At 48.0% G+C, this 21,204-nt stretch overlaps 12 protein-coding genes across 12 annotated transcripts; 5 read left to right on the top strand and 7 right to left on the bottom strand.

The window, feature by feature from the left end:
• Positions 1 to 152: 152 nt before the first annotated feature.
• E1B28_008605 (uncharacterized protein) lies at positions 153 to 3,609 on the bottom strand (the record flags this gene model as incomplete). The annotated part of the gene is made up of 14 exons (XM_043153425.1): positions 153 to 377; positions 428 to 599; positions 666 to 685; positions 737 to 1,241; positions 1,290 to 1,492; positions 1,544 to 1,692; positions 1,751 to 1,841; positions 1,895 to 1,929; positions 1,985 to 2,108; positions 2,169 to 2,631; positions 2,685 to 3,234; positions 3,283 to 3,340; positions 3,400 to 3,432; positions 3,496 to 3,609. 14 exons carry the CDS (start codon positions 3,607 to 3,609, stop codon positions 153 to 155), a joined length of 2,742 nt encoding a protein of 913 aa, XP_043008709.1.
• Positions 3,610 to 3,807: 198 nt separating this feature from the next.
• Positions 3,808 to 4,867, bottom strand: E1B28_008604 (uncharacterized protein; the record flags this gene model as incomplete). The annotated part of the gene is made up of 6 exons (XM_043153424.1): positions 3,808 to 3,951; positions 4,010 to 4,120; positions 4,178 to 4,200; positions 4,260 to 4,411; positions 4,461 to 4,549; positions 4,601 to 4,867. The coding sequence occupies 6 exons, from the start codon at positions 4,865 to 4,867 to the stop codon at positions 3,808 to 3,810; spliced, it is 786 nt and encodes a 261-aa protein (XP_043008708.1).
• Positions 4,868 to 5,231: 364 nt separating this feature from the next.
• E1B28_008603 (uncharacterized protein) lies at positions 5,232 to 5,975 on the top strand (the record flags this gene model as incomplete). The annotated part of the gene is made up of 1 exon (XM_043153423.1): positions 5,232 to 5,975. The coding sequence occupies one exon, from the start codon at positions 5,232 to 5,234 to the stop codon at positions 5,973 to 5,975; it is 744 nt and encodes a 247-aa protein (XP_043008707.1).
• Positions 5,976 to 6,048: 73 nt separating this feature from the next.
• Positions 6,049 to 7,777, bottom strand: E1B28_008602 (uncharacterized protein; the record flags this gene model as incomplete). Its single annotated transcript, XM_043153422.1, has 6 exons — positions 6,049 to 6,711; positions 6,760 to 7,007; positions 7,059 to 7,305; positions 7,355 to 7,476; positions 7,539 to 7,717; positions 7,767 to 7,777. The coding sequence occupies 6 exons, from the start codon at positions 7,775 to 7,777 to the stop codon at positions 6,049 to 6,051; spliced, it is 1,470 nt and encodes a 489-aa protein (XP_043008706.1).
• Positions 7,778 to 7,811: 34 nt separating this feature from the next.
• E1B28_008601 (uncharacterized protein) lies at positions 7,812 to 9,237 on the top strand (the record flags this gene model as incomplete). The annotated part of the gene is made up of 3 exons (XM_043153421.1): positions 7,812 to 7,863; positions 7,914 to 8,160; positions 8,216 to 9,237. The coding sequence occupies 3 exons, from the start codon at positions 7,812 to 7,814 to the stop codon at positions 9,171 to 9,173; spliced, it is 1,257 nt and encodes a 418-aa protein (XP_043008705.1). The 3' UTR covers positions 9,174 to 9,237.
• A 6-nt stretch (positions 9,238 to 9,243) lies between these two features.
• E1B28_008600 (uncharacterized protein) lies at positions 9,244 to 10,102 on the bottom strand (the record flags this gene model as incomplete). The annotated part of the gene is made up of 5 exons (XM_043153420.1): positions 9,244 to 9,530; positions 9,579 to 9,707; positions 9,762 to 9,926; positions 9,976 to 10,047; positions 10,096 to 10,102. The coding sequence occupies 5 exons, from the start codon at positions 10,100 to 10,102 to the stop codon at positions 9,244 to 9,246; spliced, it is 660 nt and encodes a 219-aa protein (XP_043008704.1).
• A 219-nt stretch (positions 10,103 to 10,321) lies between these two features.
• On the bottom strand, positions 10,322 to 11,245 carry ATG8 (ubiquitin-like protein atg8). The gene is made up of 5 exons (XM_043153419.1): positions 11,118 to 11,245; positions 11,006 to 11,061; positions 10,884 to 10,952; positions 10,697 to 10,833; positions 10,322 to 10,636 (listed from the first exon to the last, which is right to left on the bottom strand). Exons 1-5 carry the CDS (start codon positions 11,149 to 11,151, stop codon positions 10,558 to 10,560), a joined length of 375 nt encoding a protein of 124 aa, XP_043008703.1. The 5' UTR covers positions 11,152 to 11,245; the 3' UTR covers positions 10,322 to 10,557.
• A 103-nt stretch (positions 11,246 to 11,348) lies between these two features.
• On the bottom strand, positions 11,349 to 13,695 carry E1B28_008598 (uncharacterized protein). Its single transcript, XM_043153418.1, has 9 exons — positions 13,356 to 13,695; positions 13,273 to 13,302; positions 13,068 to 13,221; positions 12,722 to 13,010; positions 12,518 to 12,673; positions 12,297 to 12,465; positions 12,102 to 12,243; positions 11,957 to 12,045; positions 11,349 to 11,906 (listed from the first exon to the last, which is right to left on the bottom strand). The coding sequence occupies exons 1-9, from the start codon at positions 13,599 to 13,601 to the stop codon at positions 11,496 to 11,498; spliced, it is 1,686 nt and encodes a 561-aa protein (XP_043008702.1). The 5' UTR covers positions 13,602 to 13,695; the 3' UTR covers positions 11,349 to 11,495.
• A 602-nt stretch (positions 13,696 to 14,297) lies between these two features.
• Positions 14,298 to 15,037, top strand: E1B28_008597 (uncharacterized protein; the record flags this gene model as incomplete). Its single annotated transcript, XM_043153417.1, has 4 exons — positions 14,298 to 14,481; positions 14,539 to 14,733; positions 14,786 to 14,871; positions 14,924 to 15,037. 4 exons carry the CDS (start codon positions 14,298 to 14,300, stop codon positions 15,035 to 15,037), a joined length of 579 nt encoding a protein of 192 aa, XP_043008701.1.
• Positions 15,038 to 15,230: 193 nt separating this feature from the next.
• E1B28_008596 (uncharacterized protein) lies at positions 15,231 to 17,450 on the top strand (the record flags this gene model as incomplete). Its single annotated transcript, XM_043153416.1, has 10 exons — positions 15,231 to 15,429; positions 15,482 to 15,815; positions 15,867 to 15,917; positions 15,967 to 16,057; positions 16,114 to 16,660; positions 16,709 to 16,765; positions 16,821 to 17,158; positions 17,216 to 17,280; positions 17,343 to 17,380; positions 17,431 to 17,450. The coding sequence occupies 10 exons, from the start codon at positions 15,231 to 15,233 to the stop codon at positions 17,448 to 17,450; spliced, it is 1,740 nt and encodes a 579-aa protein (XP_043008700.1).
• A 461-nt stretch (positions 17,451 to 17,911) lies between these two features.
• E1B28_008595 (uncharacterized protein) lies at positions 17,912 to 19,210 on the bottom strand (the record flags this gene model as incomplete). Its single annotated transcript, XM_043153415.1, has 1 exon — positions 17,912 to 19,210. One exon carries the CDS (start codon positions 19,208 to 19,210, stop codon positions 17,912 to 17,914), a length of 1,299 nt encoding a protein of 432 aa, XP_043008699.1.
• A 150-nt stretch (positions 19,211 to 19,360) lies between these two features.
• E1B28_008594 (uncharacterized protein) lies at positions 19,361 to 21,005 on the top strand (the record flags this gene model as incomplete). Its single annotated transcript, XM_043153414.1, has 6 exons — positions 19,361 to 19,493; positions 19,555 to 19,668; positions 19,730 to 19,824; positions 19,878 to 20,157; positions 20,209 to 20,509; positions 20,564 to 21,005. The coding sequence occupies 6 exons, from the start codon at positions 19,361 to 19,363 to the stop codon at positions 21,003 to 21,005; spliced, it is 1,365 nt and encodes a 454-aa protein (XP_043008698.1).
• Positions 21,006 to 21,204: the final 199 nt, after the last annotated feature.

Genomic DNA, 21,204 nt, shown 5'->3' with positions numbered 1-21,204 from the left:
TTGCCTCATGCTCATGCCAATGATGATAAGCTTGTATACATACACGTCCCGTTCAGGCCCTGGTATCGCCCCTGAGTTCGCAACTCCTTCAAGGTGATATAATAGATATAACAGGGACATGTAATATAACAGAATGCATCAAAAAATGACCATCATGACCGTGACCTGGCTAGCGAATCTGTAGAACCAGTTCGGCCCAAAATACCCCCAACAACATTAGAAACAGTCTCCGATATCTGTCTCTGGTTATCCCGACGTTGCTTGACATGAAATAACCGGACGTTCGTCGAGTTCCATATCCCCAGTGGTGTGATGCCACGAACAAAGATTTCTCCCCATATGAGTGATGTCAACCACACGATCGATGCATCCGACCACTACAGACTAAAAGTGAGTAGGCTTTCCAGACCAGCGTGCTGTCACGTACAATGAACCTGCGAGGAGAAAGTGGCGGTACCGGCGGAAGCACATCCCTAAGTGTCACAGCGGAAAGAAAGTCGTGAATGGTCCCCGCAGAACTGGTTTTGTGCCCTCCTTGCATTTCCTCAATCTTGGGTAACAATTCAGAGATGAGTAACATCACAGTATCTAACGGAAGGCTGGCGTAGAAGTGGATCACAATTAGTAATCTTATGCATCGTGATATGCCTCGCCCGCCTGCTCACCCCTGTTGCCACGAAGTGACCTGGGGGGGCTCAGGTGAGAAATGTGGTATCGAGTAGCCGACAACGCTCACCCATTCTTGAGTAGGAACAAAACCGTTCCGTCCAATGCCAATAGCTGCTATACGTTCGAGACTATCATCGGCGTCTAATGATGATGAACGGCGCTCTTTCATCTTTCCTCTCGCCCGCTCAGAAACACTAGGCATCGATTCTGGAGTTGGGCTCATAGATGGTGTAGTAGAAGGCACGTTGTCATCTATTTCCCGACGATGTGCACTATCATAGGCACCAGCCTCATTCGCTTCCAGATCTATCTCGTGGGCCAACAACCTCTTCTTCTCCTGGTGAGTTTCCGAAGCCTCATCAGAGGACTGACGAGTGCTTCTCTTCACCTTAGTGTCGTTTTTCCTTGCCAGTTCCTCCTTGACAGCTTGCATCCGTTTGATCTCTCGCAGCCCGCCGTATAATGTAAATGTTCCTAGATCTTCAAAAACCTTGTGAGAGGATATGATCCCGTATATCAGATTGGGGTTTTCAGCGAGGTGGTGTAAAATAATCGAGCTGAAGACTTCAAGCCTGAAAGCATACATTAACGAGGTACATCGGTACCAAGACGGGACTTACATAAAGAAGAGAAGCCGAGGGTGGCCTTCGTCGGAGAGGAGGAACAAAGGATTGGAGAATGATGTAAAGAGTTGGACTAATCTTGCGGAGGTCGTGACACCGAGATACTTGAAATAGGGAGCACAATTCGAGAGCGTGATAATGAACGCCGGATATAGAGAATTAAGAGCTCCCGATGTAGTTGCAACTATGGAATAGATACTCTGTTCGTCTCCATTGAGTCACCACAAAAACGGATGGAATAGACTACTTACATTGACCAGAAAATCAGTTGCAGATCCAGGGACGGCCCATTTAGCGGGAATATGAGCTTTTATAGGATTGGATAGTTTAGCACCGAAGCCTGGTTCAGCAGAGAGGGTCTGCATAATGTACGATAGGGCTCGACAAAGCCCGTGTTGCGCTGGCGAGACGGGTATCAGTTGAGGTTGCATGCTGAGACGAGACGAAGAGTTCCTCACGGGGTTTGTCCTTGATCTCAAGATTATAGCATAGTAAATACGCGATCAGATCCATCGCTCGGTCAGAATCTAGAACGTATGCACGAAATTTCTGAGGACAATCTCCTGTCAGAAGCACCCGATTCAACAGTCGAACAATCTCACCTTATTGAGTTCAATCATCTTCCAAAAGAACAAAACTGGGTCCTTGTTCAGAGCTGTCATCCTCGAAAAATACCGGACTACCGGACTCACTGTTCTCGGCAACGTATGGCATGGATTTCCTTGCGCCCGGTAGAATGTTATTCACATTCGCAATTTCCTGTTCCATTATCCCTATGACACCGTCTAAAATAAAGTCAAAGTCTGGAGTTCGGTGCTAGACGTCGAATATGTGAGTACTGGTGCGAGACGTTGACAGAGAAGAAACAATCTCCACCAGCTTCATGAGGAAGTATCTGAATGCATTGGTACGAGCTGAGGGCGTGGAAACCTGTTGTTCACCCGCACCAACAATTATGTCTCTGGCACTACCACTCTGGAAATCGAGAAGCTCCAAAAGTACCTGGAAACACATCGAAACCAGATTTGCTCTAGGATCTTCACCTTTGAAGACAAGGTGATTGTACGGTAATCGTCCTGCCATATTCCCGATAGTGGAAGGCCCGGTGGTTGAGTTCATAGCGGTGTTGACGAGAGAGCACAGGACGGTTAGAACGTCGCGCCGCCGAGTCTTCTGTACGACATGAAGAGTATACAGCGATGGGACGCTGAAGAGTGACGAGGCGGATACGTAAATTTGCCGCGAAAGTAATACGAGCAGTAATCGTAAAACTTCAGTTTTGTTGTTATCATACTGCTGGCTTGGACCGGGATCGATAGTTGAGCCAATCCCCTTTTCCCTGAGTGCATTGCATGAGGCTACGGTGGCAGAAAAAGTAACAACACGACGTGCCAAATGACATAGTTAATCTTATGATGGTCCTTTTGTATCTTCGTTGGTAGAGTGAATCCGCAACAGAACATGAGATCGATGATTGTATTGAAGAGCCGCTCCCCAAGAGATGGAAGTTTCTTTATCTTTTTCTGTTTTGGAGTCTGCGGTTCCTGCAGTTCAAGTGCATTCGTTCCGTCGTCACTGTCATCGTCGTCTTCAATTACGAATTGAGGGGCGTCTCGTGATTCTCCATTTCCTCCATTCTCGTCTTCTTGCGTTTCATCGCTTTTCCAAAATACTTCCAAGTCAAACACATTCGATTCTCCCTCCAGCTCAAACACCACAGGTAAAACACGTTGAAGGACACGGAGACAGTTCAGGACTTCTTTTGTAGGATTACGGTCGGAGGAGCCTGTACCAGCCTTGATGATTGAAGATGCAAAAGCCGAAACGGATGCTGCAGAAGGTGTAGGAAATGTGTGGTCTGATATTAGATTGAAGAGGCGTGAGCATATCACTCGAATGAGTGTCGCAATGTTTTCCGGTGCGTCATGAAGGGCTCGCCGAACTGCATATAATATGAGCGACGAAGATATTTCGCAGTCAAAACGCGTACTGTCATTGGGTGTAATCAAAGAAAACACCTCCGAGGCCGAATCAAACAGAACAACATACTGTGGGACGCCTTCATCAATATCTGTTATAACTAGGCCAAAACCCGAGAGAATTGTACTTGATTCCAATAGCCATCATTCTCTGGAATATGCTGAATGAATGAGACGACATGTAAAGTTTCGAGTATGCGAGTGAGCAGAATGTGAATACGTACTCGCGTCGTTGCTAGCTTCGATAATCCGTTGGGTTGACTGCGAAAAGCCAGCTTCTCTGCATCCGGTAAGAGACCAAACGAAGATGTGAAGCGTTGAGGTATTTTAGACAACATATCTAACCCTGCCACGAAGTCGATATTCAGTGGAAGAGGTGTGTTCACAGCCACGTACTAATAGTCTGTTTGAACTTTGTATTGCCTCGTCTCGGATTCAAATTATCCAAGATACAATTGTCTTCGATTGCGTACAACAATCTATACAAAAACTGAACGAATGACATCTGCTTAGGTAGGAGGTGACCACCAATCACTCTACAGTAAAGATAGAACCAGAATAACAAAGTACAACGATACACCAACACTGGCCATTACTTTCGTTGAGCCATTTGAACTTGCACTCGGTCCGGCAGTCGCAACTGCGTTGAATCCACCAGTCACTGCACCAGTGTCTGCCTCCTACAAAAAAAGAGGTGAGAAGGTTGCCATGAGCTCAAGGAAACTACCCATCGGATACCGTGACTTCATTATTTCCAATTGATTTTGCCTTTGCTACGAACATATCGTGGGTGTTTCCTGTCGATGGAGCATTGATGCTTCCCACCATACCCATACCGCAATGCAATGGCTGTGAACGGTAGCGTGAGTCCATGATACTAGTAGACGTAAAAAAGCCGTCCCGCACAGATTTGCAATGGAACCAGATTGCTGTGGATTCAGGAATCAGAGAACTCGCCACAAGCCATCAGCACGATTAATGCACATACGTTTCGTGTCGTCCGTAATGTTGATTGTGAACTGTTTTGAATTGGTCAAGCCGGAGTCGAAACCAGCGGGTGTACTAGCAGTGGTGTTTGCTTGCAGATAAGTACAGGGCGCGTTGAACGAGGACTGCGTGACGGAATGTGGTAAAGCTCCCCTACGATGATTGGTGAGGGATGCGTAGCAGGAGGTAGAGACCAACTCACCCAGGAATATAAAACGTCACGAGCGTACCGTTGCTGGCGTTGAGATTGGGAGGGTGGAAGACGTAATTACCCTGGTAAAACACATCTACCTGTAGCATTGACTGAGTTGACGCATCATAGGATAATTCCATGCAACTCACATTCATCTGTCCTGGCGTGTCAGCAGGGGCGGACGGAGCACTGGGACTAGATGTGGTTGTTCCAGAACCTCCGCCGCCGCCGCCATAACCCTGGGCAAGTACGACTGCTGGAAGAAGAGTTAGATGGAGTATGCTTTTGAAGAGAGACATGGGCGAAATTTGCAATGCTGCAGGGGCTTTTTGACCACGGACAAATGAATGGCAACTATTTTGGTGATTTCTTTCCCAAGCGGCAAGCCCAATCATTATGGCATGTAGATTCATCATAGCCAGAAATATACGCGTTTTTGACCCTGAGGCAAGGTCGAACCTGACAGTCATTGCTCAGTAAACATTCTGTGTTGGTATTGAAGACGCGGTGAACACAGTACCACAAACTCGGATGGAGCACAGAGATAATTCAGTGAGGGAGAGCCATTTGTGCGAGTGTTTCCCAACGGCAGAAGACGCAAGACTTTCATAAAAGGGTGTGGAGTTCCCACTGAAGAACACAAAGGGGCCAGAATCCGCAGCAGCTGTCAAACAAATCGATGGCTGGTGGGAATCGGAAGGTTGAATGGGGAGAAACAGCTTACAAGTCGTCGTGATGTGGGTCAACATCGTGGGAATTTCTGGCGTCGCACGTTCCAACATGCGAAGAGGTGTCGGTTTAGCTGCTTTTGATCGACATGAACAATCCAAACGTTCTTTCGCTGAGTTATCCACGCAACTATCTGAAAGTCAAGTCCAGCATCTCCATTCCCAACTTGCTCAATTCCGAACTGCTCTAGCTCATTTCGCTACCAATCATCGAGACTCGATACGCAAAGACCCGAATTTCAGGCATGCATTCCAACAAATGTGCTCATCCATCGGAGTCGATCCTCTTGCAGGTCCAAAAAAGGGAGGATGGTGGGCAGAAATGTTCAATCTTGGAGACTGGCAGTATGAATTGGGTGTGCAAATCGTGGATATTTGTGTGTCCACGAGGGAAAGGAACGGAGGTATGATTGTGATGGAAGAGGTGATAAGAATGATTGTAAAGCTGCGAGGCGTGAGTGACGCAGAGATTACAGAGGAGGATATAGTGCGAAGCATCAAGACGTTGGAACCTCTCGGTGCAGGTTATCAAGTGATCGATGTTGGCGGGAAAAAGATGATAAGGAGCGTTCCGAAAGAGCTGGATACAGATCAGGTCCTGGTTCTTGTTACCGCTAGAGAGCGAGGAGGCAGAGTCGTAGAAGAGATGTTGGTGCACGGACATCAATGGACTCGAGAACGGGCTCATGCTGCCCTTGAGAACATGCTTCTTCGGGACGGATTATGTTGGGTTGACGAGCAGGATGAAACTTATGGGCGAGCTTATTGGATCCCCTCCACTATGGAGTGGGATTGATTGCGACTCAAACCATTCAAACTGAAGCTACACTTCAAGACAAGGAGGTAAACAGACTTGTAAAACATGTCATCTAAAAATTAATTGATGGCTCTGCCTCCATGTTAGAACCCCCACCTTCAACCTTGTATTTTTTACCCTCTGCACCAAATCTAATCTTCCTTACCTCCAAAGTCCGCAAATTAACCAGAGCCAGTAGACCTGTCTTGGCGAAGTGAGGAACGCCGATGATTCGACACCGTCTCACTTTCGTTTCTGCTTCAACGACCATCTTGGTAAATAATCTTTCCTGGCCTCCAACAATGTAGATATCAGGAGTTTCCTTGATAATGAATGGATCCCACCCGATGTAAGGGTGACACCATAACGTATCTGGTGCCGTAGGGGCCATATGTCTCCAGATGAGTGTAGATTCAAGCAAAGAAAGACGGGTATGGGGAGGACAGGACACATATTTGAACATGTCGTTCAAGGGCTGTCCGGAGTTGATGAGGAGGGTTCTCGTCACATCTTTGGTGCCAATCCGCAGATATGTAGGGTTCGACTCGCAGGAGAAGGACGATAAGGTGGCGACAGCGCCGAACATTCCTCTTGGTAGTGGTTGCTGTGGCATGATCACTCCGGAGGGATCATTCTCGCCTGGCAACAAATGAATGGGCATTACTCGGCCAATATCCAATAGATGGGCGGAAAGGGTGAATATTGGGTGTGTGGAGAAGCTAGTCGGATCGTGTCGCTGAAGGTGAATGTCAAATTACGTATCGGTCACAAACATACAACTGACCGATTTTTTGTCAGGCACTTGCTCTACATTTGCTTCTCCTTTGCTATTGATGACGAGGGGCGTTAATGAATTTCCTACTACTATGAGACGCGAGATTTGACTTGGGGGCACCGAATGTCGTTTGGCACATTCCTCTCCGGTGAGATACTCGACCAATAGATGAATAAGTGCATCAGATGAAGATTGCGAGCCGACTTCCAGGCCAGAGATGGCTGCTAGCCATTCATCCAAAGCCCCGCTTCTCGAGTCTAGAAAGGCCTGAATATGAAAAAGGTAAGAAGACTACCGAAAGTGCGCACCGTCAACATCCTCGGGTGATTCCTCCTTCATCGAAGATGGGGTGATACCAGCATAACAAATGTCAATGACCTCAAACTCGCTGTTTGGGGTCTCCATACCAAGCGCACCGAGAATGACCCCTGTTACAAGCTTTGCTTTCTCGACGCAATCACCGACGAGTGGTATTCGACCGGATTCGTCTTCCAACATTACTTTGTCGTCGGGGGAGTAGAATTTTTCAGCTGGTGGGGGTGGTGGTATGGATCGCTTTTCATGGAGTCAGAAAATTGCTGCAGTCGGAACCACCGATACTCACATCCCGCGCAATGTCTTCAATGACATTGGGTTTCAATGGCATATCCATGTATACCGTTCCAATGATATAGCACAATTTCCCTTTTGTTACCTCAAGGACGCGTGGTACCAAAACTGGGTTACCTTTTCCAAGGGAAAAAATCAATTAAAGGTATGGAGTCCCACAGACTGGAGGACAGACGCACCATCGAGGTCCTTCCACCGTTTCTTTGCTCTTTCCTCTACATGATGTTTTGTTTGAGTAAGGCGGGCGTAATAGATATTTGAGTATTGATGTTTATAGGATTTTTGACCGGGAGTAATTATAAAGGATGGTGTACCCTCTGGTAGCGGTAGAACGTTGGTGGCGGATCTTTTCGTTGGCCTACGCGAATTCGTGTCAAAAGTTATTAGAATATTGGAAGAAGACTGACAGGGTCGCCATGAAGATGAGGTAGAGGAAAGAGACGCGTCGAGTAATGATTTCGAACTCTACGTTGACCTCATCACACAAGCAAATCCTGCGAAAAGGTGCAGGAGTTACTCGTTCTCTCTTGCCTATCTCTCACACTCGTTCCTAGGTAATGTCAGTACCATCACCGATCTCGTCTTCACCCCAGCCACAGAACTAGCTCGTCGATGCAAGGTTTCGCCTTTGGAGATTAAAGGTATCGTCGATGCGTTCTGTCAGGCTGAGCCCATCAAGCCACAATCTCTGGAAGAAGCCTCGAACACGACTGGTATCTGCACGACTGGCGACGATGTACTAGACTCTGCACTTGGTGGCGGCGTGAGGACCGGGATGGTCTGGGAAGTTGTTGGGGAAAGGTGCATTTGTCTCTGATACTTTGAAATATGTTTGTGCTCAAGCTTCATACTGCAGCTCTGCAGGCAAGACGCAGTTTGCGCTGCAGCTGTCTCTGTGTGTCCAGCTTCCTCAGGAGCTGGGAGGGCTCGCAGGATCCTCGTGTTACATGATGACCTCTGCACAGCTGCCTACAGAACGGCTGGTTCAAATGTCTGAAAGTCACCCAAAACTTGCTACTTGCGGTCTCCGCGATGTCCACACTATGTCTGTCCCTACCATCCCCGTCCTTCTGAGCGCCTTGCAACGAGCACTACCCCTCTTCATCGAGGAATCAAACGTCCCGGTCAAACTTCTTGTCATTGATGCTCTAGGAGAGCTCTTTCACACCTCCAGCAAGACATCAACCCACACACTCGTCGAACGATCCAAAAATATCACTGAGATATCGCAGCTCCTCCATAAGCTCGCGTATTCCCACGACATGATCATCCTGGTGTTGAACGAAGTCGTCGATGCTTTTGAACGCGGACCTGGCTTCAAAGGAATCGAGAATCTTGGTCTACCTTACGCCGAACAATCGAGGTGGTTCAGTCAGCCCGAAGGGACTGTAGGTGAAGCAAGGAAGGAGGCAAGTCTGGGTCTTGTGTGGGCGAATCAAGTTAACGTTCGCATAATGCTCTCGAGGACGGGGAGGAGGCGATATGAACAGAACCAGAAGCGCCAGAAGCTTGATCGACCCGACTCCACCCTGATACGCAGGCTGAGTGTCATATTCAGCTCAGTGGCTTCACCGACATCAGTCGACTATATCGTCGATACGCCTGGGGTGTCGTGCCTCGTGCCTCTATCTTCAATGCAGGGGAAGTCTCTGAACCGTGGCCCCACCATGGCCGAGCCTGGCCCCAACCAACTCGTTCCGCTGGACATCGGCACGTTACAGGATGATATACCTGACGAGGAAGATTGGGATCAGTATTGGAATACGGATGAAATTACGACCGAGATGTATCTCAGCATCGATCTAGAGTCATGATTGGATTATTACATCGTTAATCTATTTCTATTCGTACAACCTTATAAGGAGAGCAATGGCTAGACTCTGATCACACTGGTATAATCGTCCAGTATTCTGTACTATCGGCAGAAGCAGTCGCCTTAGGCGTCGTCCGGCCATATTCAGTAGTCCAAGTCGGTGATGGTGGTGGTAGTGGAACCCGGTAAGAACTCTTATGAGAGAGAGGCGTCGACGGTACAGGCCTTAGCCCTTGGCTTGTAGGCGACTGGCCTGGCTGGACTTCTACCGTTTGGACGTGAGAATGTTCAGGTGAAGTCGCCTGTGCTTGTTCAAAACCATCCCGGTCCAAGTACCTCGCAAGCGCTCCTGTGATAGCTGAGTAGACGTAAGTTTTTGAAAGAATCCATACGAAGAAATACACACAGAACAGAACGGTTACCCAAGACAAAGCTAAAACGATGCTCGCAAGCTTACAGGACTCGCCGGTGATCCCACTAAAGTCGACACACAGCCGTCTGGTGTGCATTCGCACAGAAAATGCGGTCGCATTACCTAATGGAAACACAGTTAGACCGATGCTAAGCCTCATATATGAGAAGTATATACCGAGACTGAAAAAACCACAACAAAGAAATGCCCGAAGCTCGCCCATCCAAGCTTTCCCATATTCTTGTCCCAAGAGGACGTTGAGATTCCACATACTGTACGCGAGGCACAGAGCAAGTGATATTAGAGCCACCCAGTCCATTGCCATCGTTATGGCTTCAAAAACTAATAGATCGCCTTAGCTTAGAAGAAGTTTAAACATCCTTCAACTCACGAGTACCAGTGTCAGCAGCCAGAGAAGCGCATAATAAACCGATCAAAGTGACGTGAACGATATGAAGGAGAACTGCACAGAGTATAAGTCAATTGCCATCGAAGCTGGCAGGGCACTCACCGAACATAATGATCCTGACGACCTTGAGTCTGTGCGAAGAAAAACATAAAAGCATGGTGCTAACAGAGAACGAAAGAAGGAGCTACACGCTGGCATTAGGGCACTCCATGAATGAGGTTTAAATATGAATGATAATGCCTGGCCCGCTCCCGCTTCAGCGAACAAAGAACTCTGAACAAAGGGCGATTGATGTTTTGCCACAACGCGCAATTCCGAAAAAGGTAATGTTCGCAGAACGTCGTGTGAATATCAATAGCCATTCATACATTGAATTCGAAAGAGAAAGAAGAGGATTAAGATACAGGGTGGGGAGAAAGTTAAAGCCATTTACTTGCAAAGAATCCATCGCATGGATGCAATGGATGCAAAGATATTAAAGAATCACACCCAAGTTCTCGTAATTCTAGGTGTCCGTCCATCAAAGTAGAATGCTAAAAATCAGTACAAATACGCCTCCTGCCATCATATCTCCGAGGTCCAACTTTCAGAACCGAAAGTGTTTTCGCCGGAGTAGCTGACGTAAAGGAAGTTGTCTTCGTCCCTAAGGCGAATCAGAACCGCATCAGAGAGAATCACGGTCTCAAGGGTGAAAGAGACGTACTTGTGCTCCTCATATATAGCGCTCATCAGTGCCGCTGTCGGCGGTAAGACCTCGTCGACGAAGATAAATATCGCCTTCTCAGGTGCCAGTTTGATACGTTTCCGAATAACATAAACAAATTGGCCCACGGTCAAGTCCTGCAGGCTGTGAGTGGAAGTATTTCGATCAAAGGACAACTCAAACTCACAGAAGGGACAAGATATTTCTTCTTGTCAATTGTGGGGATGTCGGTTTTATCCGCCTTCTCACAGATGACCTGTTGCCAAATCGATAAGAAGGATTGAAATAACACCTGGAGTGAGAACGCACCGGGATACGATCGGGGTATTTCTGTCGAATACGCTCTGCTTCTGCCTTGCGTTTCTCTGCAACAGATAATGTGAACAAAAGGTGTGTTGATATGGAGGAGTAAAGAGTGTACCGAATGGGTGTTCGTCTTTGAATTTAGATCTCATGGTAGGCGAGATTGAATGGTTTCAAGAGAGTGTGGAATGAGGAGGAGAGGTGCAAGTAATGGGTCGTGGTGGTAGCGGACAGAGTGACGATCGCGTCGTCCAAACATTGAAATGCGGGGACCATGAAGCAGTAACATTACGTAAAAATCTAGTCATTTCACTCAATGGAGAAGCCCACTTCGGCGTCACACCGTACAGCGCCGAGCCTGCGAGCGACAATTATGTCCACTTCAGACCAAGCAAGGAGTAACATTCGCATGAATTGTGCGCATACTACAGAAACAACTATTAGATATTAGATATGCTTTACATCCCTTCGACCCCTAGGTCGCTGTTGGCGTTCCTTAGCCTGAAGCTTTCGACCCCATACCCGCTGCCATTCCCAAAGCTAGGGTTTGCCCCATTTGTGAGCCAGTTCCTTCTGTAGGAACGAAGATGGTTTTGGAACCATAGGCTTGCACTTTGCGGACATCCAGTCTACGCAGCTGCATTTCCCGGGCAAACTGATCGACCACTTGTCCGTCTGCCGTAGCTTTAATACGAATGGCCTCGGCTTCGGCTTGGGCCCCAAGTTTGGTGGCTTCGGCCTGTGCCTCGGCCTCAATCTTGACTCGTTGCGCTCCAGCTTTCGCTGCAGCAACAATACTGTAGGCTTCCGCATCGGCCTGGGTATTCCTTGCTTGCGCACTGATACGGGCAACCGATAATGCTCCTTCTTCTTGCTTGACTTTGTTGCTATTTTCTCGGTCGACGTTCTAGAGGAGACGTGAGTGTTGAAGATTATAAGTATATCTGAATAACGTACCGCAGCTTCTACTTGCGCTTGAAGGGCACGAGTAGTGAGCTTATCCATGGTTGAAGCAATTTCACCCTTGAATTGTCGGTCAATAACAGCTGAGGGCGTGCTGAGTTTAGTTTTTAGGCTAAGCCTCGGAAAAAGACACCGTTACCAAGGTCCTTCAACACTATGCCATATTCCAAAGCAGCCTCGTGCATCTCGTCCATTGCTCGCGTTCTAAGGGCGTCAAGAAAGGCAGAAGAAGGGTCATTTCCATCTTCCATGTTGTCAGGGCCAAGGGAACGTTGCTTCACCTAAGTAAAGCGGTTGTGTGTGACCAAACAGAGTAACAAACTGGTTAACTTACCATTGCCGAGTAATCCAAATGGGCAACAATTTGAGTGAGAATAGACTGGGTCTTGTCACGAAGGGCATCGTAAGGAGTCATATACCCATGTAAGGCTAGTTTGAGAGGTTCCTCTAATTGCCATTTGAGGTAGATAGTCAGGCTGACTGGTACTTGATCCCGAGTGAAGCTGGAAGCGGAAAGGTAAGTTGGAGTGATTCTGAAAAATTGAAAATGCGCACATGTCCTTCGTTGGCATCTCCAGCTGATTTTCACCCAACGTATAAAGACCACGAAGCGTCACGCTCGGGTGAGTGATGACGGATTGCCCAGCTCCTAGGAGCTCTAGATCATCTCCCCGCTGCAGAATCGCACAATTGTTGGCGGGCATATTCAAACTACGCGAAGGTCAGTACCAGCTATTGACACAGGTTGAGTGTACTTACAAGAGGGCCACGACATGTTCACGATCTTCTCTGGCATTCACTTTGCTCTTCATCCGGACTTCGTGAGTCGAGCCCAATACAGAGCCAGTCACTCTGTCCTTCACTGTAGTAGGTAAGTGCGTCTGGTCAACAATTGAAAGAACGTCGTAAGTTCCTTCAACAGCGAACGCGACGAAACCAGCGTTGCGGATAACAAAAATCTGGTTCTGAGGATCGGAAATGACAGCGGCTTGATTCTGGGACACTTGAACAACCGTGAGGCCGAGGAATTCGATGACAGTGTCCGATACTGGTTAGCTCTTTCAGTGAAAAACAGTGGAATGATGATCAATGCAAAGGCGAGTACCTCCTTTAGTCCCACACCATTTGCGTGCCCACCAATTACGAAGTGGAAATCCTGGATATCTACCGGGTCGAGTTAGGATCTTAGGAGAGCCACCATGATTTATCAAGCCAAGTTTTCCGGGAGTGAGTTCGGATCCCGTCCACGTAATAGGAGTCTGAAAGCAATGTGAGGACATGACTGGATCATAGATAGATATTATAAAGACCTTCTTGGACAACAGCCTGTTTCTACCTGACTGCAGGGGAAGTCTGAGAAACATGCATAGCAGCCAGGTACAACCGGACTGACCTGTTTCAGCTGTTTGTCTAGTTTCTGGAGTGCGGCAATGACACCGTCTTTGCCAATTGGGACGAAGAAAGGCCTGTCTTCGAGGGCGTAGTACGAGGTAACGAAATCGCTTGATGACGGAGGCTTGCGCTTTCCGATCGATTTATGAGAAAGGGGAGAGACTCCTCCAGGTTTGTGGAAGTCGTTCCCGAAGCCGACGTCGCGGTCACCAACCACGGTACTAGCTTCTGCGACACTGGTTGTCATTCTGGGAAGTTCTTATGGCGGATTATTATGGCTCGAGTTCAGACTTTTTAAGTGATTGTTTACACGGCATCTGGTTGCTTAGCATTCTCAGCCCTCAACAGCTTTTTTATGTCAAATCATAGCTGTTGAAACGCGCCCAAATCGCGCGGCCTAACGTTTGCCGCCAAGGAAGATGCCTTAAGTATCCAGCCGAGCAGCCGTTTAGATTGACCGCACATACGAAGTGACCGTAGCTGTAATGGCAAGAACGGCCTTGCCGCATGAGGCCACTCGACCGGAACCAACGCATTCTCCCAGCTAAGTAGAATGCCCAATGTTGAGGAGCCTCCCGTGACATACCGGAAATCCTCGACACCCTTGTGAAAATTCCACGACAGATTTCCAGTAGCCCTTTTTGTCTTCACTGCCCTCATACCACACATACCACACATACACATGACACCTAGCTACACGACCAAGACTCACAGGAGCTCACCTACGATTCGGGCAAGGAAGAACAGAAGGAGGACCGGTGTTGTTCTAGATCACACCGTGTATCTACCTATTTAGTATCCTAGATGGCTTTGTAGCACGTTATTAAGTAATAATCTGCGGTAATAAAACCCCTGGCCTCTCGACAGACGCGGAGGTAAACGGGTCATGTGACATCATTTTTCGCGCCACGTCTGGTCCTGGAAGGCTCACGCTACAACAACCATGGTCCTCCCATGGATTCTTCTCATTTCTTTCGTTTCGGCCGTGTTGTCTTCAACGACAAACGATACTCTTCTATGGGGCCCCTATCGTCCCAACCTTTACTTTGGTCTGCGACCTCGAATCCCCCAATCGCTTATGACAGGACTCCTTTGGTTCGGCACACATGATTATGCGTCAGTCACTCGTAGGTCCTCTATGTCATATACATGATTAATACTGGAGGGAAAAAATCCTGCTTTAGGGACGCGGCATAGCTGTGAACAAGCTGATGAACTTAAAACATATACCTGGACCAAATTTACTCGTGAAGGAGGAACTCAGGTCATAGAAGACACGTTAAATAACGTTCGACTCACTACAGAATTTCTGAGAATTCCGGGAGGTGTCCATGGTGGAAGCTGGGCCGCCAGGATTAAAGGAAAACCCTTGGATACAAGTGAATTATATCCCACCATATATCCTTTCATAGCACTCAACTTCTCGCATAGCTCGTGCCTCTCGAATATCGACAATATTCTATTTTGGCTTAGAAGGGATCGGGGGCATTGACATGGAAACAGACGAGGACGAAAATGTTTGTTCATTTCTACCCTTCACGACTGCAGCTATCCCAACCGATTGATTAGGGCCTAGAAGGACCTGTCAAGTTTTCCGGTTCCACCCCCCAACTTGATGACTTCGTGATTAGAGTTGAGGATGGTATGCTCAAACCTGATTTGGTGGAAGCTAATTTTGAATGATTCGTGAGGTCCCCATAATGTTGCAATTACCCGTGGCTCTCGCTCGGAGTTGTTCGAGGATCGAATTGGGAAGACTCATTTCGTGGGGCTGAATGTACCCCATGGTCAAATATGGAAAGCAAAAGGTACTCAAGAGTCAATTCTCTAGACCCGTTCTCGTTTCACCTAGAACCCAGAACTTCTACTACAGGGAATGTTTCAGCGAGTGCAAGGTATCTTGGAGCCTTATAAAGATCCATCTGCCGGTCTCCCTCCCGATCCTTCCTTCACATTACAGCTACCTGACGAATCATACACCGGAAGCAATCTCCATGCGGTCCAAAAGCTATTCGATGGAGAATTTCAATTCGACGTTTTTTTCGAGAGCGTCAGCGCGAAACATAAACTTAGCTGTAAGGTTCTCGGACTTTTTTGTCTTGCGACATCTATTTAATCATGATTTAGCGGCTACTCTGGACAACGGCATTGCTGCACTGACAAGGTCATTCGACGAGCGTTTCAAGGCGGTTTTCCCAAGACATGCTGACTATCCTTCGTCGGACCAAGCTCGCTTTGAGGACTTCTCAAAGGCCATCACATCGAACCTCATGGGTGGTGTTGGCTACTTTTATGGAAACTCCATCACGAATAAGAAATTTTCGTATGAATGGGACGAAGAGGAAGATTCCGGAGCAGGTTTCACTGATGACAGCGAAGAACGCGGTCCAGGGCTCACAGAACCGAAGGCACTGCTCACTGGTACACCCAGCCGAAGTTTCTTTCCAAGAGGCTTCTACTGGTGTGTCCTCCGCAACTGGCCTTTGATCTCACCACTAATGCATACTCCCAGGGACGAAGGCTTCCACCTTATACACATAGGCGCATGGGATAACGATTTTAGGTGAATATTATATGTGTCGCTATCCGTAGCTTTATTTATTGCGTGACAGTGTCGAGATCCTCAAAGATTGGATCAATCTAATTGACGAGGACGGATGGGTAGCCCGAGAACAAATCTTGGGTGAAGAGGCTCGTTCCAAGGTTCGAATACATTCGACAGCCTTTCTATTCAACAGCTTTCTCATCTGATGTTTCAGGTGCCTGCTGAATTTCAAACACAAGTCCCCAACTATGCAAACCCGCCCACTTTGACAGTGGCGGTCACAGCCTTGATTTCGCGGGTTAAAGCTGCTTCCAGTGGACCATCTACTGCAGACCTTGGGATGGACTTTGTTATGGGAGACGCGCAGACGCCTTTATCGTTTTCGCAAAATCCCGATTCTAGCAAGTACTTGGAACCGGAGGCGGCGATGTCTTTCTTGAAGTCAATCTATCCGCCTCTCAAACGACATTATGACTGGTTCCGTCGTACGCAGCGCGGACAGATCAAACAATATGGAAGGAAGGCAAGGTCAAGGACAGAGGGATACCGATGGAGAGGAAGATCAGAATCCCATGTTCTGACGAGTGGTATGGATGATTACCCTCGTGGGCCTCCGCATCCTGGTGAACTGCATCTGGATCTCATCTCGTGGATGGCATTCTTTTCAAGGACGATGAGAGAGATCTCGTCATTCGTTGGAGAGGAAGATGATGCGATCTCCTACGGAGAGATCGAGAAGGCCATTTTGGATAATATTGAAGGTCAGTCATGATCACCTGAGACCTATTCTGGCCGCCGACATTTTTCAGACCTTCACTGGAATGAGAAAGAGCAAATGTACTGCGATGTGAACGTAGATAATGATGGTATGTGTCCATTCCCTGAGCGCGCTTCGACTCTCAACCGAATCGTTCGGCATAGACGAATCTTATCACGTCTGTCACAGGGGTTACCTGTCGCTCTTCCCATTTTTACTTTCCTTGCTCCCTCCAACTTCCCCACATCTCGGTCCGACCCTTGACCTTCTTCATGACCCTGAGCACTTGTGGTCATCTTACGGTATCCGGAGCTTGTCCATGTCTCATCCAGAATTTGGGCAAGGAGAGAATTACTGGAAGGGTCCCATCTGGATTCAGATGAATTACCTCATTCTAGGCGCATTGCACAATACCTATGCAAAAGAGGAAGGTCTTTACCAAGAGAAGGCTAAACAGATCTATACCGAACTAAGGAAGAACGTGGTTGATAATGTTTTCAAGGTGAGAAAGAAGTCCACTTACAAGCGCCGTTAGTTAGTCTTATATATCGGCTTTCAGGAATACGAACGCACAGGTTATGTTTGGGAGCAGTATGATGCTAACAATGGGGAGGGACGACGAAGGTCAGTACTCAAATAATCTAAGCACAGGTGCATCCTGATATTCACTTCCATTCATGTACTAGCCATCCCTTCACTGGTTGGACATCGTTGGTCACATTGAGTCGGTATTTATCTTCTTTCCGGTAGACCGTCAGCTAAAAATCCCCTCAGTCATTTCTGAAAAGTATTAAGTGGATCCCGTGGATTTGTATCTCAATACGTGTGTTTAACACTCAACGACTATACGAGAAGAGGCGAACTTTTACTTTTGGTTGATGGTCTTTGAGATCAATAACACACAATTGACGGACTTGTGCTAGGCTGTTACTGGCTAGGGAATTGCGCAAAACAGATATTTGAACGATGCTGTTAACGATAGGACGTGACCTTTGAAGATAGTTTCCTCATCATTACCAATCCCGCTCGCATTGGCGAGTATCATTAAGTTCTCTGTGTATGAACATTACCGTGTGCCATGAACTTCAGGAACGTGAACATGATGAGAGAAAGAAAATGCGTGGCTGATCGATAGGAGGTGAACATATTCCGAGAAAGATGTTAGGATGAAGGAAACTTGAAAATTATGTACATAGTAACAGAACACAGAAGACCATGTGATGAGGTCGACTAAAAGTGAGAAGGAGTTGACCTTCTAAAACCTGTCCACGTCGAAGCTTAGCTCAGAAAAATGGAGCGAATCGAGCTGCATCTCTCCGAGCGAGACGTCGCCGATATCCTCTAGCTCCCGAGGTTTACGAGTGATGACTTCAACAGCGGCAACAGGGAATTGCGTTTCCGATAGCGAGCCGCGACGATTATCCTTCTTTTTGGTGAGTGAAGGTAATCTTTTGAGTAAAGTACCACTGCTTGTTCGACTCTGGTGGAGAGGCGGAAATGTTTCTTCGACAGGCGTCGTTGGGCCTGTCGACGACGCTGAAGATGACGTCTCGCATGAATCCGAAGAAGGCCCTAGTGAATCTCTCGACATGAGGGGAAGTGTTGCGACAGATGGAGATACAATCGTGACGGAGGAAGAAGGCTCTGAAGCGGAGAACGAAGAAAAGAGGTTCATAACGGAGAACCGGCGACGACCAGCTTTGAATGATTGGGATGTAGGAGTTGCGACACATCGCGTTGCACGAGGTGTGTGTTGAGGGTCATCGTGGCGAACGTTCGGTTCATCTTCGTTGTCATCATCCTCCGAATCGCTCGTATAGGGAACAAAGTTATGCATGTCTCCAGATGTGGGTGTGTGTATTGTGTTACTGAGGGCAGTCTCGGTAGAGATTTTGGGCGGAGCAGATGATGTAGGGGTGGGAGGAATTGTCTGTTCATTGAACGACTCGAATGAAGTGCTAGATCTCAATGACGGCGAACGCGTGAATAAACTTGCGAGAGCCGTAGATGGTCTTCGCGGCATGGGAGAAGGAGAGGGAGCTCGAGACGATGTTTCAACCGTTTCTTCTTCACTCTTCCTACTGCGCGATGCAGAGCGGCTAACCTTCCGTAAAGTGCTGAAAGCACGAGAGGCTCGAGCCTTCAGGCCCTTAGGCTGGTTAGATGTCGAGTCAGAGGCCGAACGAACGGTTTCGCTACGCCTCCTGACTTTGACCACCTCCACTATTTCTGAGTCATTTCCCGGTGAACTACCACGAATGGTGATATCGTTGTCTGGATAGCACTGCTCCTCCTCACGATGGTTGATGATAGGGTTATGCCTCCGGGGCATGACGCGGACGTCTGGAGAATTCAAGTCTTTGCAATAGAGTTCTGGTGTGTCATAATGAATGGACCGAGAGACGAAGTCGAGGGCTGAACCAGGAGCGTCGAGGTCGGCCTGAGTTGGTGAATTGGATGGGATGGCTTGGGAAGCGTAGAAACAGCAAAACGGTGGACAGTCATCTTCCTCTGGTGGATAAACAAAAACATCTGGCATAGGATAGTGTGTCATGATGAAATGAATGTCGAGAACGAGCGTGGTAGTGTTGAGTTCGTCGACGTTGGAACTTGGCGGTAAGCACTAGTTGGCTGAACATCAATCGCGTGACCATTTGCGAAGTGGCAGTGCAGCGAGGAGTCCGTCTGTTCCGAGTTCAACTTCATGTCATTTCGTTCTGTAATGGCTTCAGCTCTCTCTGTTACATTCTTGGGTACGTCTAGCGGCGGAGGCCCTTCAATATCGAGAAACTGCTCCTCCTTGATCGCTGATGTCCTTGGAAATGGCAACCTATGGAGTATGCACTGAATATTTCATGTTTCTATTCTCTCGCTATAGTCATTGCCCTATTTCACTAGTGGTCGATTGTGCAGAGGGAACCACACGTCAATTTGCCAACCAACCTTGGACTCATGGCCAGAGAAATCCTAGACTCTCTCAGGTTAAAAAAATGTTTATAACGCACATGCACGGTAATTCCTCCCTGCTTTCTGAGACCGAGACACCATCTTTCATCCAAAATCGCCTGCCCAGCCGACCACGTCATGGGAATTATTCCACTCCTCCGAAATGTCCTTTTCCCTCCATCCACAGATCTGCCGAGGAATATGCAGTCTCCCAAGAAAGCGGTGAGGTGTCTCAGAGATCTTCAAAGTTGAACATGAACCAATCAATTTCACAGCCTTCAGTAGAAATTTATGGACCAGCAGGCATTAGAACTTTTGTTCGGAGCATCCTGAAGATGACTTTGACCTGCACTGCCGAAAACTATGTCGTCCATGAACTTCTCAATACTGGCGATCAACCCACTCTCTGTGACCCCCCGGAAGTCTTGCACTACAACGAAATTCCCGGGAGGGATATCTACTGTTCTAGCGAAGATGGATTTTGGAGAGACATTACACGAGAGAAGGGTTTTCTTTGCGATGTTGCCGTCGACGCTGGCCCGATCTTGCACAGAGGCACGTATTATGAGGCGAGTTTAGGCGTTGTGAATTGACAATTTTTCTTAGATCCTTGCCTCGGCTATGTATTTCGCGAATGTGCACCTCTGTCGCGTAAGTTGGTATTTCTGGGCGATACCTACGACGCCTCCCCCATCGTACCATTGTGTCTCGACCCGCCTCCTTCGTTGGTCGTCCACGAGTCAACGGAAGCCTTCATCCCCGAAGGGATCGATCCTAAATCTAAACGCAGTTCGGAAACGGTGAAGGAGAAGGCGCTTGCGCGAGGACATTCTACTCCCGAACAAGCGGGAGAGTTCGCACGAAAGGTCGGCACGCAGCAGCTGGTGTTGAACCACATCGGCTCAAGGTAAGACCTTGTCGGCCACATGCCATCTACTTATTTACTAACAATCCCTCTCAGGTTCCCAACGCCAAGTCCAACTGATACCAAGGGGATCCGAGCCAACGTCCTTCAGGAAATGGAGCGCCAGGCTAGTGTGGCTTGGGGCATGGGTAATGCTCATGTCGCCTTCGACTTCATGCGCGTGAACGTCCCCCTACCCGCGGACAATAAGAGACGTCATAGCACGCCTGTAGAATTCCAAGGAAGTGAAGAATTCTCGGTTACGCCAAATGCCCGTTATGGACGTGGTAAACGAGCTTTCGCAGCAGTAACGTCTCAGCAACCCGTTGACATCGAGACCTCAAAATCAGGATGGAGTCGTCGCCGCGGGGGGCGACCTGACATTCAAGGGTTTGAAGGGGGGGATAGAGAGCACGATTCCTCGGATCGGTATGGATCTCACTACGGACGTGGAAGAGGACGCGGTCATGGAAACTCCTCTCGTGGTCGATGGTGGTGAGCAATGGGCAAGAAGAAAAGTAATTGATTGAAATTCAGCCCGGGCGGCATGTACAGAATGTGTTCAGAAGTACTCAAATATAGCTTATTATGGCCGCTCCACCCAGAAAAGGGAAACCACACTCTAGCGCACAAGTTCCTGTGTAAGTAGTAGTAGTATGTTGATGTATCAAAGTCTACGCGAATGTGTACATTAAAGC

This window comes from Marasmius oreades, chromosome 5 (assembly GCF_018924745.1).
Source record: "Marasmius oreades isolate 03SP1 chromosome 5, whole genome shotgun sequence".
NCBI lineage: Eukaryota > Fungi > Basidiomycota > Agaricomycetes > Agaricales > Marasmiaceae > Marasmius > Marasmius oreades.
The sequence above is the reverse complement of the archived record's forward strand: the minus strand, read 5'-3'. Positions and strand labels throughout refer to the sequence as shown.

Excerpts from the sequence above, each read along its gene's own strand:
- ATG8 (XM_043153419.1), bottom strand. The coding sequence starts at position 11,151 with ATGAGATCTAAATTCAAAGACGAACACCCATTCG. Across the intron at positions 10,953-11,005 it reads AATACCCCGATCGTATCCCG|GTCATCTGTGAGAAGGCGGA; the intron begins GTGCGTTCTCAC and ends ATTTGGCAACAG. Across the intron at positions 10,637-10,696 it reads GCTATATATGAGGAGCACAA|GGACGAAGACAACTTCCTTT; the intron begins GTACGTCTCTTT and ends GATTCGCCTTAG.
- E1B28_008598 (XM_043153418.1), bottom strand. The coding sequence starts at position 13,601 with ATGACAACCAGTGTCGCAGAAGCTAGTACCGTGGTTGGTGACCGCGAC. Across the intron at positions 13,303-13,355 it reads TAGACAAACAGCTGAAACAG|TCAGGTAGAAACAGGCTGTT; the intron begins GTCAGTCCGGTT and ends CTTCCCCTGCAG. Across the intron at positions 12,674-12,721 it reads GAACATGTCGTGGCCCTCTT|TTTGAATATGCCCGCCAACA; the intron begins GTAAGTACACTC and ends ACCTTCGCGTAG.